Here is a 20553-nt window from a genome sequence, read left to right on the forward strand (position 1 = left end):
ACACAGCAGAGGGGACAGCTGTGTACAAACACACAGCCGGGCATTGGGTAGGTCTAGGTGTGGTGACTGTTGGTCCCGCCCTCTCCCTTTACACACATACACAGAAGTGTCTTGCCATAGACCCTTATCAGCACATATTAATGTTTGTCACACAATGGATTTCAATGCCCAGCTTCAGAGGCCACAAAGAACCATGAAGGCTCTCCAGGCCCCAAGTGTGCGAGGTTTCTCTCGTTTCCCCTCATGCATCTCCAGCTCCCTACTTGCTCATGTCCCCAGTCTGCAGGACCTGGCCCTTCTCTGAGGCGGACGAGTGGGTGGCCCTAAAGCCAGGCAAAGCTTTTGCTTCAGGGAGAATTCCTTGCATTTCTCCGCCTCTGCCCTCTCTCCCAGCCCTGTGCATGGATGAAACCTCTAACTTATTCTCCCCTCCCCCTCCAGGGCACCCAGGACTGACCAAGGGGAGAAAGAGAAAAACTGGGAGCGTGAACAAGTAGTAAAACCCAACCCAAGCTCAGCCTACAGGGCTTCCGTCCCAAACAGGAGGATGGCCAAGATCTTGGCTATTCGGACCGATAGGGAATGAGAGTAGGTGTGAAGGTGAAGGGTAAGGCCAGGGAGAGACTCCACGGAGTCATAAAAGGCCACAGAGCTGCCTCTTGAGTAGATTGCCCAGGGCTTGTACTGTCCAATAGGGTCGCCATGAGCCACATGGGGCTACGGAGAACTTGCAATGTGACCAGTCTGAACCGAGAGCTGTAACACACAGATTTCATAGATTTGGTGTGAAACAGGAGCACAAAATATCTCAATATTTACCATTCCATGTTGAAATGATAATATTTTAGATCGCTGGGGTTAAATAAAATCTATTATTAAAATTCATTTCACTGGTTTCTTTTTATATTTTTTAGAGATTGAAAAATACCTCATTACTATTTTTATAGTGATTTACCTGTTGAGATGATAATATTTTGGATACTTGGGGTTAAATGAAAAAGATCATTAAGTTTAATTTCTCCAGTTTCTCGGTATGTTTTTTAAATGTGGCTACTTGAAATGTTTAAATAACAAATGTGGCTCGTGTTATATTTCCTTTGGACAGCATTGCTCTAGGGAGAGCCATGGCCTCCAGTCATGACGTCAGCCGCCCGCATGCCCCAGATAGCAGGCGACACAAGTTCTACTGGAGCAAGGGCCTGGTTCTGGTGTCAGACACCAGGAGAACACAGGGCCCACCCAGCTATCCTCCTCACACCCCTCCCCTCTCACGGGGCAAATGCATAGATAGCTTGGGCCCAGCCCAGCCAACCCGATCCCAGAGCAACACCAGTCCCCCCTCCTCTGCCAACCCAGGCCTCTCCCGGGAACCCTGGAGCCTTCACAGCCCAGTGTTTTCCTTCACTGCTTCCCCACAAAGCGCTTCTCCAAGCTCCTCTGCACGGTCTCTTCCCCCATAAAAAGGAGCACTGTCCCACTCCTGTGGCATCCAGCCTTCTCTTCGGGTGGAAACCCCTCTGACCTTTGGGGATTTGCCTCTTTGGTGAGTGCATCGGGGGTGCAGACTAAATGCTCCCGCCTGAAGGCCAAGGATGGGAGAGATGGGACTCAGTAAACCTGAGCATGCGGGGCCTTTCTTTCCTTGACAGACACTGAATGACGGGCTCGGACGCACACAAAAATGGGCATTAGAAGCAAGAAGGTTAAAGGTTTTCTTGCTTGTCACAAAGAGTCACTTTAGAGTACAGGATGTTTTGTATGGAGGACGCAAAGTCTCAACATCTAGAAAAACTCCACACCCAGGAGCCCAGGGGCCCCGATGTCAGTCAGTGGGACCCTAATTACGTCGCTGCTGTCTCTGTAGATGTGGGGGTGTGGACCACAGAAAAGAAGGGAAATGGGGGTGGAAGGTGAAGTGAAATGAGCCACAGGGTGATTAAGGACAGACTGTGGCTTTGCTCAACTTTGCCAGCACCCCCCACCCCAAACCTGGGGTGCTTACACAAGCAGGGGCTGAGAGGAGCCTGAGGGGACCCAAGGAAGACAGGCTTAGTGGGGAGCTCTTACCCCCACTGGGCGGTGGACTGGATGGAGCGGTTCCCTCCATCTCCTCGAAGGCCTCTTTGTAGCTGTGCAAGTGGGGCTGCAGGAGAAAAACAAGGGGAGGAAAGGGGGTACATTAGTGGCCATAACCTTGAGAAGGAGGTATTTCCCAGTTAACCAGGCCACAAAGCCCCTCGCCAACCCGACCCTCCACCCCTACCAGGTGAACAGAGATCAAAGGCAGATGCTGCCCAAATTCATGGCCCCTGCAACTCCTTGTAGCCAAGAGAACGGAAAGTGGTTATTTTGCCAGGCTGTTTGTAAGGCACAGGCGGACTTCAGGAGCACCTGCTTTGGAAATATTTCAAACAGAGCCGAAGTGAAGGGCTGGGGGCAGGGGTCACGGGTCCTAGCAGAAGGCAGGAGAGAAAAGATGTCCAAAAGCCATTCATGTCCAGAATGACTCAGCCTGGATTCTATCGGACACGGACTACTCGCATCAGAACCTTCCAGAGTGCACGTTTAGAATGCAGGTTCCCCATCCCAGAGTTAACACGCCGGAACCTCTGGAGGTGGATTCGGGAATCTACATTTTAACTAACTCCTGGTGATCATTATGCACATTGAAGTTTAAGACCCAATGCCTCAAACCACTGAAATGTCTCAGCAATGCAAAGGTTTGGGCATTGAAGTTAGATCTCCAGGGAAAATCCTATACCTAGAAAGGGCTCAAAAACACTTTGTCAGACTCTATGATCTGCTTTGAAGTTTACAGACTGTGGTCGCTGTGTCACACCCCGATTCTTACCAACTGCTCAGGGAACTCTTTAGGAGTCAAGAAGGGAACTCAATCTCAATGTTAATGGAAGACGCAAGGACATAAAAGCTATTTAGGGAAGGAAATGAGCTCCAGGTTCCACATGCTGAAGCCTTGGGTGAGGATGCGGAGAGGAAAACAATTACTAGGTTACTGACAGGTCCGTGCTGCCCAGTGGACCATCATGTTGCTGGGGCATTCAGATGGGCTCTGCTACCTTCTGTGGCCCCAGCATGTGGTCTAAGGACTCACCTCTTTGGGCCGCCCTCCAGGATTGAGAGCAATTGTGAGAGCCAGCTCCGGGGACACACACTGGACTGGGGAGCGCACCCCAGGACTCCGAGGGGATGAGGGTTCTGGAGACTGGTTTTCATACTGTCCATCGCTGGCTGCCCGCCTCCGGAGAGGGGCTGGGGGCTCTGCAGGCTGCTTCTCCCGAGCCTGCACCCCTGGGAGGAACGGCAGGGCAGAGAGGGCCATGAGCATATTGTACAAGAAAGGATCCATGGGGCCTGATTCCCCCAGAGGAGACAGTGCACACTCGGGGGCCATGCTGGAGCTGGGCCTGCCCCCCTCTGCACCTCCCCCTGCCTCCCTCTGCCCACACCCTGGGTTTCTCTGCAGGGCGGGGGACCTGCTCAAGTTGGGCTGGCCTTCACCAGGAATCTACTCCGCACAGGGTTGGGGCCCAGAACACAAAAGACTGATACAAGAAACAGATGTCAACTCCTTCCAAGGCCTGGAGGCAGAGGGCCAGAGCTTCCAGGCAAATGAGGGAAGGTGGAGGGAGGAGAGACAGTCTCCAAGGCGACTGATCAACCAACAAGCAACATCAGGCCCATGGGGAAGAACTTTTGGAAAGAGTGCATAATGCATCATCTTGCAAATGGTGCTCCCAAGAAGGAACAAAGAAATGACTAAGTCTTGTTATAAAGTCTCCAGCCCAAACTGGCCCCTGGAATATTGCTGACCTTCTCCGGGGTTCCCCAACCTCATCCAGTGCACTTCTGAAACCTCTCACCAACTTCCCTTATGCCCGTCCTTGGCTACCCACCCCTTTCTTGCCCCCAAAATGGTCCAGGGTCCTACCCTGCCCCTCCCAGCAGAACAGCCTGCAGAGCTGGAGTCATGAGCTCCATCTGCTTTTCTGTTCTTCCTTCCATTCCTCAGGCCTGGGGATGTTGTTAACCCCACCCTCCTTCCTTCCCACTCTCTCTTCCCACAGCTGGGCTGTGGCACGGAACACATTGCCTCACCGAGCTGGCTTCAGAATCCTAGAAAACTTACCCCCCCCCCACGCCTCCCCCCCCCCCGGGTCCCAGAGACCAAGACCCATGCTCCTAGTCCTGATCAGCTCGTGCCAGCTCTCAGCCCTGCCCTCACCCCCACCCAAGAGCAGGGAGGTGCTGGGACTTACCAAAGGTCACATGGGACTGAGACCCTGGCCACACCAACCCCATACCAGCACACCTGGGAACCCTGTCCCATGGCACACATGCACTCACACATACACGTACGCACACATACATGTACACGCACCACACACATGCATACACTGCTGGCCCCTAGGAATGTGCTGGTGCAGCCAAGCAGCAATCACCCTCCTTCAGACCGTATCATCTACCACCCAGAGTGGGGTCTGCACACCACGGGCGGCCTCCCAGCTCCCGTCTGGCACAGCCGCTGAGGCTGCCATGAGAAGCACATGCTGGGAAGCCTTCCTACTTGCCATGAATAGCAGGCTGCCTGCTGCCAACTCCAGGGACAGGAGCACATACACACACACACACACACACACACACACACTCATACTTGCCCATAGTTAGGGGCCACGTCTGGAGAGCCGCCGGACTGGCACACACACTTACAAATGCAGAAGGTACCCGGTGGTGTTTTGAGTCTCCACATGGAGCTATTTATCCTTAGGGGGCAGCCTGCCTGCCATCTCAACTAAGAGAAAAGAGCCCAAACGGGGACTTTAATCTGGACTCACAAACTGTTTTATTTAAAGAAAACAAGCTCCTCGCTTTGAAGTGCCCTGACTTTCAGAGTAGAAACTTGGGGATCACATCATCCTAACTAGGGGCCAGATGAAAGATGGGGTGTTAGGCCCTCAGCCATTAGAGCAGCCACCTGCACCCCCCACCATGCCTGCGGGCGCCCCTACCCTCGGCTGCACTTCTCTCTCTCCCTCAGAGCCCCCTTCCCCTCAGCCTTCCTGGGCGCTTGGTTCAGAACTACTGCTGGCTTCATTCCTGGCAAAAACATTAGAGAGAAACAGACATAGCCATTGATTTTCTAATAATAATTGTGACAAAGGAGGCCCATTTGGAAAAGGCTCTTGGGGTTTGGAACTAAGTTCAGCCCCAAGGTTAACAGAAATGCATTAGGGCTGGTTTCAGTTCCGGCTGGCCCAGCCCCGCAGCCTCTTCCTGGCAGATCCCTGTGCCTTGGTGAGGAGTGGCCCGTTTCCCTGTGTAGGATCTGATGTCTGCCCTTGAAAGTGGGTCTGTTGGAGGCACTGAATTTCCCAGAGGAACAAAGAACCTTCGCCCCAGTGTGCCCACAACAACCTCCATGTTCAGGTGGTTGCAATGCCTGGAGGGAGGCTGGGCTGCTGGAGGGGCTTACCAACTGTGGAGGGCAGAGACCCTCACAGAAGGCTATTGGACACCTGAGAGCCATCTCCTCTCTTCCCGGCCCCTCTCCAGTGCCCCCAGAGCAGCACATGGGAGCATGGTCTGTCCAGAGGCAGAGGGACAACCAGAATGACCTCCAAAGAGCGGGGGCGCTGCAGGGGAGCCTCCCTCTACAGAAGGGGAAGACCCCGCATTCCACTCCCACGGGACAGCCCCTCCCCCGCAGAGCGCCCCACGGCACCAGTGCCCAGCCAGGGCCTCTCACATTCTTTGAACACAGTGTCTCACTGTTGTCCCCCTTGGCAGGCCCAGATCTGCCCCTCAGTGCCCGGAGAGCCATGTTCCCTCTCTCTTGTCTTTCCCTATGGGAGGGGAGATGAAGCTGGGTGGAGGGGAGAGAAGAGAGCCCCATTGTTCCCCAGCCAAGCTGGGCCGTCTGGCCACAGGCTGACAGCCAGTGTCAGAGAGAGAACAGCCCTCCCTCACGTCCTGGAGACTGACCGATAATAATAATAGGACTGCTCCCCCACCCTCAACCCCAGGCCTTTCTGTCTCTAGGGCCCTCTCTCTCTCAGGGCCACCATGCCTATGTGCTCCACTCTCTACACGCACACAGACACCACACACATACACGTATACACACATATGTGTGCACACATAGCCTTTGTCCAACAGGAACAGCGGGAGGTCAGGGTCACCCTCAGAACCTCTCATCAGCCCCTTCCTACAGTAATCAAGTGTTCTTTAGGATAATGATGGGGCCACACTCAGAGCTCTTTGTAGCCCTCTCAGGGCTCACACACCGTGGGCACTGGGCCTTCCCCACCACCTGCAGGACAGGGGTCACTTCAGCCCAGGGCCTCCACACAAGCCACCAGGCCTGAAGAGCAGGGCGCCGGAACAGCCCCATTTCCCAGGGATCCTCACTCCGCTCCCCAGATGGTGTTGAGCTTGGGAGCAGCTGGCTGCAAGGCTCCCCCCTAAAGCGGGCTAGACCTGTGACACTAAATCCGCATCATCTAGCACACACACAATCATACTCTCACACACACACAAACACACTCACACTCATACACACACACACTCTCTCTCTCATACACACACACACACACATACACACACTCATACACACACACTCACACACACTCATACACACACTCACACACACTCATACACACACACTCACACACTCATACACACACACACACACAAACATGCACTGCAATTCTGGGGCTGTAGTTCTAACACCATCAATACACACCCTCTGGTAGGGTCCGGCCCTGACCGCCCCTGATCCCACAGACAAATATCCCCAATGTCAGGCTTCATCACAGGCCTTCCCTTCAAGCCCATCCTGGCCGCTTCCACCCCACAGACCCAGCTCTTCCTTCCAGCCTTCCGATTTCCAGAAGACTGGATTCCTCAGCTCCAGGTGGCGGGACAGGTGTCCGATGGCATGCCGGGGCTCCGGAAGTGAGGGGATCCGGGAGGCCACCTGCTGGGCCAGGGCACCAGAAAGCCACACGGCGATCACACTAGCAGCCCCAGGGCAAGCCATGCCAGCTCCCCCCAGGACAGGCCCACCACCCCAGAACGGCCCCAAACCCCAGGCCCAGCTGAACCCTGCACTCCCCACCACTGGGCCGAGAAAAAGGAGGAGGGAAAGAAGAGGAGGCAGACAGGGGCATTCTGCTAGAGCCATCTCCCCATTTTCCATGGACTGGGAGAAGGGAGGTCCAGGAAAAACCAGATATTGCCATTGGGAGTCAACTGTGCCCACCTCCCCCTAATAAGCCTTTTCCCGGAACTAGTCAAGGTCATGGCATCTTCTCCTGGGCTCAGGCCTGCAGCTCCAAGGAGCAGGGAAAGAATAAGGTGACTCGGTCCCCAGGTCTAAAAGGCTATAGGTCCATTAGTCAAGAGACCAAGGTAGACACAGTGAACTCCATCACTCTCAAACAGAGCAATCTGGCCCTTGATGAAGGGCCCCCATGCTGGGAAGTACCCACAGCAGGGCAGTGATCCCTCCATTTTTCACATGGGGAAACTGAGCTCTGAGCAATGAAGAGACTGGCCCAGGGTCACAGAGGTGGTCACGTCATACCCAGGGCCACACCCAGGGCTTTTGACTAGGCCGTGGGTATCAGAGATTTGGAATGAGGCCACAGTGGTGCTCTGTCCCCAGGGAGTGCTATACTCAGGAGTGGACAGAGCAGCAGGAGCTGGGCACCACTCTTTGTCTCCTGCTGAGGCCCCAGACTTGGCGCTGAGCTCCCTCACTGCAAAGGCCTGCATGTCCACAGGGAGCCTGAGAGTTAGTCTCCTTAGCCCAGACCCTGTTCCTAGCAGGTAAGGCCAAGGCTGGAAGCATCAGGCCTGTGTCCATGCAGAAGTGGGAGCACTCACTCATGCAGAAGGAGGGAGGAGGGAGGAGGGAGGAGGGACAGGTGGGCAAAGAGAGAGAAGGGGGCAGTGAGCAAAGGAGAGAGAAGGGGGCAGTGAGCAAAGGAGCAAGAAGGGGGCAGTGAGCAAAGGAGAGAGGGTCAAAGAGAATAGGAAACAGATGGAAAGAAGAGAACAGAAGAAGGAGAAGAAGAAAAGTGAAGAGGAAATGGAAAAATAGGAGGAAGAAAGAGGCAAAAGTATGGAAGAAATAGTCCATGAAGGAGGAGGGGAAGAGAGAAACTGAGAGCTAGATGAGGGCCATGGAGTTATAAAGGGGAGAGGAGAGGAACCAACCAGAGAGGGAGGAAGATCGGAGCCGGTGGAGAGGAGGGTGCCGGTAGCTGACACTTAGCCCAAGACCCTGCAATCTGGCGTTATACGCTGCCCACACCACCCCGGGGGAGCCGGCAGGGATGGGAGGCAAGCAGGAAGGGAAGGGATGACACCAGGCAAGGAAGGCACCACACCCATGGCACAGGGGACAGATGGACATGGGACAACGAAGAATGCAAGGAACGAGGCATTAAACAAGACAAAACAAAACAAAAACAAAGAGAAAATCAAATTAGTTGGTATTCTGGTCACACTCTGGAGGGAAGGGGGGAAGAGGTCAGATAAGAAGAGAGGATGGATCTAGGATCTTACTTCTCCAAAGAGCACACAGACCTCCTGCTATTCGACAGGTCACCATGTCCCTCTAATTTCTAACCCCAGCCTGGGCCCAGAAGATTTCAGTCCTGTTGCCCCACATGCCACCTGCCCCTCACAGTCAGCATGGCCCCACCCTGGGTCCTCTCTCCTCTCATGGGCACCTGCCTCTTCCTGGATTCAGCTGTGACCATGCCAGGCTGAGTCCAAGGGTACTACTCCATGGCATCCCAGCTTCCCTCAGCCCTTTGTTCTTCCATCATACCTACCATAGAAATCCTGCTCTCTGGGATTTTCTACTCCTGCCCAAAGCTGCTGGGCATCACTGCAAAGTCCTTAAAGTGAGCCTGCCTGGATGCACTATGAGGATCTGCTATGTCATCCCTTCATTCACCCTAGCTGACTCCCAAGCCACCTTCACACTCATGGCCTCCCAGTGACCACTATCACTGGCTTCCAGGGACCCACACCCTTTCAGCTTTCCTCCACACGTCACAAGTTGCTCCACAGCAGTTTCTCTGCTGGTTCCTCCTACGTCCCTAACTGCTGAATGTGTGAGACGCCAGACGCACTCCTGGGACCTCTCCTCTACCTGTGCTCACGCCCTAGGTGACGGCATGCAACAGCATGCTTTACATGATAGCCACACAATGTTACCTTCACATTTCTAAGCTCGATCCTCCCCCTGAGACTCCTAACTTATATGTCCCACCATCTTGGATGTTTTGTGGGCATCTCAAATCTAACATGGCAAAAGTCACACTTACGACATCCCCTCTAAGCCAGCTCTTCCTATATCGGTACCCATCTCAATAAAGAACAACTCCATCCTCTAGTTGCTAAGATCAAAAACCTTGACTTTCCTATATCTATATCTATATCTATCCTTTATTATTTCATGAAGAGGCATCTCACCTCTTGATTTCTTGCTCTTACATCCCATTGTTGGTCTACCTATAAGTTTTAATGACTCCACCTCAAAAATATGCCTACCATCTTGATCCAAATCAGTAGCCTCCTAACTGGTCTTCTTCCTTCCATGCAGGCCACGCTGATCCTTTTAGAACAAGTCAGATGAAATCACTCTTCTGCCCAAATCCTTCCTAAGGCTCCTCACAACAAAATGAGCAAAAGCCAAAGTTTATATGATCACCTACAAGGCCCATGTAAGCTGGCCCTCATTCCCATGACCTCTCTGACTTCGTGTCCCACTACACTCCCCATAGCAGGTATACTCCTTTGCAGTTGGTGTTCACCTGGCACGTTCCCTCACCACCCAGAAAAGCCATCCCTAACCATCCTATAAAAAGTGCAACCACCCACCCACCCTCAACCCCTCACTGGCACTTTGCTGCTTTATGTCCACAGCACTTATCACCCATCTGACATGTTGTATATGTCTTTGCTTATTTGTTTATTGTCCAACTCCACCATGAAGGCAAAGATTTTTCTTTGTTTACCACCATTTTTCCAGAGCCTAGAATAGCATGTAGCACAGATTAGGGGTTCATATTGGATGAATAATTGAATGGAGGGTTCTCAATTCAAGCTCCCAGAGCTCCCTATGTCTGTATCTATCCCTCATTATTTCATGAAGAGGTACCTCACCTTCTGGATGAGCCTAAATTATCCACCTAGACTCCTAAGCCTATCTCCTTTTACTTTCTTAGAGACCTTATTCTATCAATTTCTTTCTCTCTCATCTGTTTTTTTTTCTCCCTCTAACCTCCATATTCTCTCTTCTCCTATAGGTACAAAAAGTTCTGAATATCTTGCTACCCTCTTTAGCTACCATCTTCTCTCCTTTTATCACAAAACCACTCAGAAGAGTAGTTAACATGCTGTCTACACTCCCTCCCCACTCACTCAGTCCCTCAGTCTGGCTTCTATCACCATCACCCTACTGAAAATATGCCTTTGAAAATCACTGAGGCCACCTAATTGGCAAGCCCAGTGCATTTTTCTCAGTCCTCCTTCTCATGACCTCTCTACAGTGATATTACTGCCCTTCCCCCAGCTCCTCCTCCTGGAAACCCTTTACTATCCTGACTTCTGTGATGACCCACAGTCTGCATCTCTTCTCACCAGCATGAACATTCATTCTCAGTCCACTGTATGGCCTCCATTTCCATCATGGTTGTTTTACCCTACGTTCTTTTCTCTGCATGCCCAGTGACATAGAGACATCATCCATGCCCAAAGATTTACATTTTACCTTTGTGAGGATGGCTCCAAATCTATAGCTCTTTCAGACTCCAATTCTGTATATTCAATTGCCTTTCATACATCTCTACCTACAGGCTCCACCATCACCTCAAACTCAGCATGTCTAACCTTGAAGTCTTCATCTTACACTAAACTTGCGCTTTCTCCTAACTCCTGGCTTGGAACTAGATAGTTAATGGAACTATCTTTCTATTTCTATTCATGGAACTGCAGAATCATCTTTGATGTCTCCCTTTCCCTCACGCACTACATCCAATCAATTTGTAAACACCCACTTCTTGCACAGCATCCTTGGCATTCATCTCTTCTTTTTCATTTCCATGGTCAGCACCCTGATCCAGTTCCCAAACCCAAGCTATCTAATATGCTCCTACATCTCCCAACTCAAAGTGTCTCCTAAACTACAGCTTCCTAAACTACATCTCAGACCATGGCATACTTTCCCGATTAAAATACAGTTTCCTACACTGCCACTAAGTAAGTTTCAAGCTCTTTAGTCTGGCTTTTAAGACCAACCAGAGGCAGGACGCAGGATACCTTTCTTGACTCCTATGTTTTTCTGTCTTCACTGTGCAACCTCTTTCTCCAATGACCCTATTCACTTTCTAAAATCCTACCCATTGTCCAAGGTTCTGTTTAAAACCCACACTCAACACAGAGTCACTCCAGTCTCTCTCGCTGATAGTGATATCTCCTTTTTCCTCAATCCCACAGAACTTTCTCCATACTTTCCTGATTAACAATGACTTTAAAGTTCCAGCTCTTTTTTCCTCTTAGTAAACTCTAGACTCCTTAAGGATAAGATCCACATCTTGTTCCCAACATGCATTGAAATCTCTATCTCTAGAGACATTTGAGATCAGTCTAGTCACAGAACTGGGATCATAAGATAACTTGATTGGACTCACCAACTCTGACTCTTATTTCTTTTTCTTGTCCTATTGCACTGGCTAGGACATCCAATACAATGTTAAATGATAGTGGTGATAATGGGTATGCTTACTTTGTCCCTGGCTGTGATAATATTTCTAATGTTTCGCAAGAAAGTGTCGTGTGTGCTACAGGTTTCTGGTACCTACCCCTTAATAAGTTAAAAAAAACTACGTCATTATTCTCTGAGATCTAAGCTGAAATAAAGCATAAGGAGTTGTTGGATCAAAGTGGAAAGAACCAGGGACATGATACAGAGCATGGAGGACAGCCAAGTAGGAAAATGAAGACCTGAGGGAGAAAAGCCAGGAGAAACCAGATCAAGTTCATGGCCATGAAGACATTCTCCCTTAGATCTGAGCTTCCTGGGTTACTCATGTTAAAGCTTATGTTCCAGCTTCTTGTGGAATTAGAATGAGCAGAAAGAGGTGGTGGAAATTTATCCTCCCTAGCTTCTAGACTATTCTGCACATTGATCCTGCTTATGTGCCTTTATCTACACTTGCATGGCAGACATCCTGAAGGGTTACTAAGGATCTGCTGACATAAAAAACACTGTTCATGATGGGCATGGACCAGAGACCCCTTTACAGGCCTAGAAACCAGGTATAACTGCTCCTCTATGCATCTCATCCCTTCTCCTGAGTCATACACAGTTAGTGGAAGAAATGGGACCAGAGATGTGCCAATAATATCGCCCCTTTCCTATGACTTCTTGGCAGCCAAAGACCGAGCAGCTACAAGATAGAGAGGTTGAACGCCAAGACCTCAGAAACTAGTAGGAGAGAAAAGGCTGAGGGGGGATGCACTACAAGATGGGCATCCTTCCTGAAACATTCAGGTATGCCTTCCTCTTGAGCTAGCTCCAGGAGAGCTATACAGAAGGGTTTTGTTAGGGGGAGGTAATTCATCTTGTTCCCCAGAGAAAAGTCCCCTGGATCCTACCCTTCATTAGGCTAGAGTGCCACTATTCCTCAGGCCACTACCCCAATTCTGTAAAATATTGATAGGGCTCCATTCCCCTCCCTTCAGAAAGCCAGGAGGAAAAGTCTGGACCACTCCCATGGAGTCTTTCTTTCACTGCTAGGGTTACAGAGCTACTTATCCTGTGTTTTGACTCTTGGGTAAAAGCAATGATGTGCTGCTAGACTAGCTCTCCAGGGGAGAGCCCTAATTGCCAGTTTCAATGGTGTCACTTCTTCCATTATGGCCTATTTCAAGTCATGGACAGTTGAGCTGGGGACTGTACTCTGCTCTGGTGTCCATGCCCCCACACCCAGGTCCTGGGCCCAGCCCAATAGCCAGCTGGCCTACTTCCCCAAACCCACCATCCATCCCCAGCAAGGGTGTCTCCCTCTCCTTGCAGCTGGCATGGTGACTCAGCTTCCCATAAATTTAGGAAAAAGGGGTGCAGGGCAGAGTCAGCTGCCTAGATTGCTCTTCTCCTCCCTGAGCTTCCACCACTCTATCAGCTGAGGAACTTGGCACAAGCCCCCTGCCCCCCAGCCCCAGTCTCTGGTTCACACCTGCCTGGGCTTTAGCTACATAACAAAATCAAGCCATAGGATTCCCCACCCGGTTTGAATGCCCCCATGGAATGGTCATAGGCTTAGGCCAGTGGAAAGGAAGGGGACCCTTCCTGCCGCCCCCCAATATGGCCCAAACAGACTGCCATTTCTTGCCTTTATCTCCCCAATAAGCTCTTCCTATTGCTCCACCCTCTCTCCTCTCTTCAGAAAGATAAGCCCATTCACGTTATGAAAGGAAATGAAGCTTTGTTTCTCAGCGTCTACTTCCCATACAAAGCTGGTCCTAAAGCGAGGACCAACAGGACAACTGGACCAGAAGGGGGACATGGGCCTCCCCCCAAACAGAGAAATATCCTGAAAGGACCCACCAGGGTTGGACACTCAGAGCGCAAGAGTGTCAGGATAACCTCTCAGGTTTTGTTATGCTCAAGAGGGAATTTGGGTCTATAGCAGTGATGGCAAACCTTTTGAGCTCGGCATGTCAGCATTTTGAGAAACCCTAACTTAACTCTGGTGCCGTGTCACATATAGAAATTTTTTGGTACTTGAAACCATAGTAAAACAAAGATTTATATTTTTGATATTTATTTTATATATTTAAATGCCATTTAACAAAGAAAAATCAACCCAAAAAATGAATTCGCGTGTCACCTCTGACACACGTGTCATAGGTTCGCCATCACTGGTCTATAGAGACCTCCCTCTAGCATTCTCTATGCCTTCCCTAAGAAACTGAAGTCTGAGTACAGAGAGCACTACAAACAGTTACAGGGGGCATTTCCTCTCTCCTTGGAAGATATGTACTCCAGCCCCAAAGTCGCTACCTCCAGGAAGCTCCCCTGATTGTCCTAGCCGATAAGCCTTGCTTTCTCCAGGCTCTAGGGCTTTTGTCTCCACCTCTGTTGTAGCACACATTGCACTCTGTTAGAATTACCAGTCCCTCACTAGACTGTAAGTTCCTTGAGGACAGGAACTGAAAGGCATTGATCTTTCCATCTCAATGCCTGCTTTGGAGCCTAACAGACAATGAATGCAGGAAGGGATGACTAGTGTGGGCTCCTGCCAGCCTCTTCTCCAAGCTGAACCAGTGTCTGCTGAGGTGTGATGGCTCTGCCTGTACCTTCCCCCAGCTAGACCAACCGAGACCAAAGAGGGAAGATATGGAGGGAATAAAGAGGGGATACCCAGCACAGATGGTCCCTGAGTCTCTTACCTGCAACCCGGTGGGCCACCAGCCCCTCCAGGTTCAAGGGCTCCTCCTCCGGAGTCCGGGATGGATCTGAAGTCACCTCCTTTGGTGGGAGCTGAGGCTGAGCGGCGAGGCCAGGGAGAGAGGTGGGGGGCTGCTGAGGCCCTGGAGGGCTGTGGTTGGTTGGAAGGAAAGCAGGCAAGGAAGAGGAGGAAGCTGGGCTCTTTGGACGGTAACTCTGGTTGGGCCCAGCCGGGCATGCCTGATAATCATAAGGTGAGTAAGACCTGCCCTGAGGGATGGACTCCAGGGAGGTTCGTGGGGCTGGCTCAGGGGTTCCCAAGGAATGCCCACTGGGGATGTAGCCAGATCTGGACTGGGTCAGTGGATGGGTCTGGTAGGAGGAGCCGGAAAGAGGCTGAGAGGAGAGCGGGGAGGCCCCAGGCCAGGCCCCAGGGACACTCTGGGATTTGTGCAGCGGGGCGGCAGCCGAGGATGGCTCTAGGTCCAGCATCAGCATGTTGAGGGCTTCAATGGACTGCTCGATCTCCTGCTGGGAGGCTGCCCTCGGGAACTCAGGGAGGCCAGGCGTGGGTGTCTCTGCCAATGGCTGGGGGCCGGGCCTGCTGGGCCGGACACTCTCCAAGTGGGCTCTTTCCTGCTGACGAGGAGGCGGGTGAGGCTGCTGCTGCTGCTGCTGCTGCTGTTGCTGCCAGGAATTGAGGCCCCTCTGCACAGCCTCCCGACTGCTTCCCCCCCGGGCTGGAGCTGGGGGCAGCTGGGGCTCAGTGTCCGGGAAGGACTGAGAGCGGAACATACTGCTGGGGTCATGACCATAGTGGGAGGTGGTCACTTGCTGTGACCAGGCGGGGTGGGGGCCCTCCCGCTGGTAGCCAGCTAAACCCTCCTGTGCAGAGTAGGAGGGTCGCATGGGGGCCAGGTGGCCCGCATGGGCAGGCACTGCCCGGCTGGCAGACTCATAGGGGTAGCCCCCACCATTCACCATAGGTTCCACGGCGTAGGGCTTGTCCAGGCCATTGGTCAAGGGGGACAGCGCCTCTGGGTAGCCCCCCTCACTGGTGTTGGTGATCCCGTCCAGGGAAGACAACGTGCCCATGCTGCCCACGCTGTGCCCATCCTGGTTGGGCAGTTCATCGTCCAGAATGTCTGTCTCCCGCTCAGATGCCAAGGCCCCACCGTTGACGTGAACCTGGGCTGGGACAACATGACGGCTGGCAGAGGGCACAGCAGGGCCCCCCGCCAGGCGGGACCGGAGGTGTTGGGTGTGGTACATATTGCCTGGCTTCTCTCGTTCTAAGCCGAAGCCACTGAGCAGGCGGTCCAGCTCGCGCTTCTCCTCAGGACTCAGGGCAACAGGGGCACTGGAGGGGCCGGGGGCAGGCTCATCAGTCTTGTCTGTCTTGGTGGAGGCTGTGGAGTTTCCGGAGTCACTGCTCACGGACAGGGTATGTTCCACGTGGTTGGGAGTGGCCGACAGAGCAGGACGTGTGGCATTGACAGCCCCAGTGCTGCCATTCAGGGAGTCCTTCTTCTTCACCTTGGCATACAGGCTCCCATCCAGCGGCCCCTGCGTGTGTCCCACAACCTCTGCAAGAGAAAGAGCAGATGTCAGTGGGAAGCAGGGACATCATCTATTCTCCCGAGAAGAGGAGTAAAGGTTTCCATTCCCTGGATCCTAAAACCTCCTCTCAGTACCCTGCAATAGAGCAAGGTGACGGATAGGCAAAAGGACTAAAGGACCCATCCCAACACCCTGCTTCAGGGCCAGGCAGCACATCGTAAGATTGGGCAGGAGGTCTTGGGGGTTAAGTCGCCCAGTCCAAAATTTGCCTCTGGCATCTTGCTAGCTTCCCAAGGACCTGGAAGTTCTGGACCCAAGCCAGCAGGCCCCATGTCAAATGAGGCACATTCACTCTGCATGCTGGGGCCCAGGAAGGTTCTGGAAAGGGATTGGGGTGGGGGCAGGGAAGCATCTTAGAGATCGAGAACAAAAGGCAGAGGTTTTCATTGGGGAGAGGTGCCCCCTGTGTCATTTTGTCTACAGACAGCTCCAGGGCCCCCCTGAGTAATACTTTCTCTGAAAGGAAAAAGTGAGCGCTGGGTGGCTCAAGGCCAAAGGGCTGACTCAGGAACGAAGAACTTCCCCCGCCCAGAGGAACTCAGTGATTTCACACCCTGTACAATCAGCAGCCCAACTCCCAGCCCAAGATACACACACGCACGCACACACACACACACACACACACACACACACACACACACCTTCCCTCACTCCAAGGCAGGCCCCCACTTGGCAAAAAAAAGTTTCTCCCAAATACTGCACACACCCCAACCCAGACCCGAACAGTCTCACACACACACACACACACACACACACACACACACACACACACACAACTTGGCACAAAGATGTCCAAAGACCTACATGCCAGCCAGTAATCACCCAAATCAAGCACCACGTGTTCACCCACATCAAATGCCCAGGTGACCAGTCAGAAAGCACACTGTGGGTGCATACATGCAAATACAAATAATAATAATCGGTATCATGCAGCCAAACACTTTGCTACATACTTTACACAAACATTGTTTCTAATCCTGTGTGTTAGGGAGTGTTCAGCCCATTTTAAAGATAGAGAAACTGAGGTTCTGAGAGGTGAAACTATTTATTTGCAGACACATAGCACCTGGTAAAGCTGGAGCTTAATATCAGAACTAATTTAAGACAATAAACATAAAACTAAGTTAAAGTCAAAACTAAATTAAAAACAGAACTTCAAAAAGCACACAATTTTTATTATTCTACACTCACTGGCTCTCATATCGCACACATGCACACACACACAATAGAATGAACACACGATAGGCAGCAACACCCCAAAATAAATACTTAAATTTAAAGCCACAAACATTTCAGAAAACACAAGCTCCTCCCATGCCCCCAGATCAGCCCTGGGGCCAGAAGTGGCAACCTCTAAAAATAAATACTCATACAGAAACCCATGGCCAAAAACAAGTGGTCAGACAACCACAAAACAGGAACATCCTGATGGGCACACACACACACAAACCACAGGCCAACCAAATGATGTCACCGATCGAGCCGAGCGCAGAGATGCCCGGCAAGCATCGTCCACACACACACACACACACACACACACACACACGCACGCACACACACAGACACACACACAGACACACACACAGACACACACACGCACACACGCACACACACACCCAGGCCAGCAGCAGAACCCAAGTGACACTGGCCAGAGTGTTGCCACAGGGCTCACGGGGACGGGGCTGGTCTGAGTGGGAGAGGGGTTTAGGCTAAGATAGGTCTGAAAGTCCAGCAACCTGTGCCGTGTGCTGGGACCCCTTGCAGGCTGCTAAGAGGCCACTGCAAGCATAGCTGCCTCTCCCGCTTGTCTGTCCACACCCCTAAGGGGTTGACACTGGCAGATGAGAGAGCCTGACCCTCATGCATGTCTCTCCAAAGAACTGGGTGTCTTGCTACACAAAAAAGCAGAGCCTCCAGCAAGCTGTTTCTAGAGGAGAAAAATACTAAAGACAGGAGCCTCGCATCCACTCAGATTTCTGGGGGTGGTTCCCATGAGGATGGGCCCCGCATACCAGTTAGCGGAAGTCTGAAGGGCTGTCTCTTCTCTCCGTGCCTGGAAAGCTGCTGACCCCACAGAAGCAGGCCCATCCCCAGGCCAGGGCCCCACTCAGCAGCCCAAACCATGAGATGCCAGAGTGTTTCCTCCTGACCCAGGGGTACCCTCCATACCCTACACCCCCAAACCCCCAAGTCCCTGCTTGCCTGGTCTGGGAAGTGAGGAAAGCAACAAAGCAAAGGATGGGGTGTCCCATGCCTTCCCATTTACACTTACACAGAAGGCAAAGAGAGGCACTGGGTGCAAATCTGAGAGTCCTCTCTCCTTCTGGGAGAAAGCAGACCCAATCCAGCACTTCCCTTGGGAGCACAAAAGAAGTTTTGGCAGAAGAGCTAAGAAAGCATCCCTGAGGCTGGGAGGCAGAATTCACACTGACTGCCATCACCTGATATCCTGGCCCTGCTGGCCAGGCCCCACTCTTCATTGATTTTGAAAATGTCAATATTAAACGGATTCCGCCGTGTAATTTATCCCCACATGGGCTCCTGTGTGCAGCAACAAGGTCAGGAATGATAACTGCCAGGCCACTAAGGCTTGGGAAGAAAATCGAAGATGTGTAAATAGTGTAATTAACTCCTGTTTGCTTAATACACATGAAAAGGTCGATTTCTGCCCTCAAAGTAGGGCCTGCAGCTCCTGATCGCCCAGTGCTGGCCGAATGCTCCAGGCTGTTCTGTAGCCTTCACTGCTCATCTTCCTTTGCATACCAAGGGGAGAAACTAAGGGTAGACCAGTCCCCGGTCTGTCCAGGCCCTGAGGGGGCTCTGCTGTTAACGCAGAGCATGGGCAGGACCTGTGGGGCACCTACCCCTGCTCCTCCCATCAGAGAGGAAGGCAAGTGCCCCTGCTCCCCACACCTTCTCCCCACCCACCACGGCCACGCTAAGAGCTATTTACCAGGACCACAAGAAGCCGGAACACAAGGTTGGTTTCAATCTATTACGGCAGGAAGGGCAAAAGAGAGGGGCCGGTAGAGCAAGGAGAAGGAGTGGGAAAGACTGGGGAAGGAAGAGAGGGAGCTTCGAGGGGGGTGAGGGCTCTAAAGCTGAGGGCCACCAGATCCATCTCCAATCCCAGCAGGTTCCAGGAATGGCCAGTTCAGGTAAAAATTGTCTCAGATGAGAAGAAGTCAAGACAACAGTAAAAGCGGGAGGAACCTGCCTGGTTGGGGCCGTGGGTACCGGCATGGATGACAATGGAATAGGGGAATACACTGCAGGGGAAGCACAAGTTAGACAGGCCCGGGTAGCAAGCTCCCAGGCCCCAAGCCGTGCTAGCCTGGCCAGCCCGTCACATGGCCGTCTCCCTGCCCACTTCTCTAGGGAGGCTGAGAAGTCCACAATCGGCTCCACTTGTTTTCCCTGAATATGTCTCCCAGTGCTTCCCAGCAGCTACTCCAAGCCCGGGACTCCACCCTCATGCTGAGTTCCACTGCACCAAGGAGCCCTTATTCCAGGGCGGCCGTAATCCAGCTGTGCGAGTCATGCTTTTGGAGAGCTCTGAGGAAAATCCCCAGCTGACTTGGATGCCGACCTGCTCCCCAGGCTCCCTCCAGTGAGCTGCTGGAGAGCGCATGGGGCCAGAAGCACAGTACAGGCCAGAAGGCAGGAAAGCCGCTTCCAGCCCATCCACTTCAAAAAGAACGAAAGAAATAAACATGGGATGCTGAGATATGGATTTAGGGCAGGTGTTTTCTAATTCTGCTGCTCATGAGAATCTCCTCTGGGGTTTGTTAGAAAATGTAGAGTCTGGGGCCTGACTCCCAAAGGTTTTTACTCATAGGTCTGGGGCGGGGCCAGGAAGCGGCATGTTAACTAGCTCTGTAGGGTCCCGGCGCACATGGTGGGTCACATCTTAAGAAGCCCTGACCCAGCGCTGAGGTTAAGGACCCTGCTTCCCTCACCAGTGTCAAGTGGGGAGGTCTCATTATGTAGATGTCAGGATAGGAGGCCCAACCATGAAGGCTAAAGGGCGGCAGCCTGCTAGACAGCAGGAGAAAGGCTCCTTAGCGATGACTCGGTGAGGAGAGACTCCTCCCTGTCCAGCACCAGGCCTGATTTGAACTGTGGCTGATTTATTAAGGTTTTCAGGATGGGACCCTTCATGATAAGAAGTCCTTTGAGTCCACGTCCAGCAGGATAACAATTCATTAAAATACATTACCCGAAGCAGTGATGACTGACTGTCATGGAGGAAAATCAATGCCATCCAATAGCAGAGGCACCGTGCCCACCCCGGACACAGGCGGTTTGGAGGCAGACAGGGGCCCTGGCAGGTTGGGAGGGAATCTGGCTCCTTAAACGTGGGAATGCGGCATCAAAGGCCATATGTGTCTGGGAGGTAGTGAACTTTGACAAGGACTGAGGCTTGGCCAAGAGGCAGCCAGGGG

The 20553-nt window shown here is 52.2% G+C and overlaps 1 protein-coding gene across 16 annotated transcripts in view; it reads right to left on the minus strand.

The window, feature by feature from the left end:
• TNS1 (tensin 1) overlaps nt 1-20553 on the minus strand; it is a 231643-nt gene that overhangs the window by 37927 nt on the left and 173163 nt on the right. For 12 of the 16 annotated variants that reach the window (XM_059703093.1, XM_059703098.1, XM_059703095.1 and 9 more), the window contains 4 exons: nt 14491-16074; nt 8239-8325; nt 3113-3309; nt 2068-2143 (listed from right to left, as the gene is read on the minus strand). In XM_059703093.1, coding sequence (XP_059559076.1) covers nt 2068-2143; nt 3113-3309; nt 8239-8325; nt 14491-16074 — 1944 coding nt within the window. The remainder of the gene's footprint in view (nt 1-2067; nt 2144-3112; nt 3310-8238; nt 8326-14490; nt 16075-20553) is intronic. The other 4 variants (XM_059703097.1, XM_059703094.1, XM_059703090.1 and 1 more) reach the window with 2 other exon arrangements.

The sequence above is a fragment of the Myotis daubentonii genome, chromosome 7 (genome assembly GCF_963259705.1).
Source record: "Myotis daubentonii chromosome 7, mMyoDau2.1, whole genome shotgun sequence".
Taxonomy (NCBI): Eukaryota; Metazoa; Chordata; class Mammalia; order Chiroptera; family Vespertilionidae; genus Myotis; species Myotis daubentonii.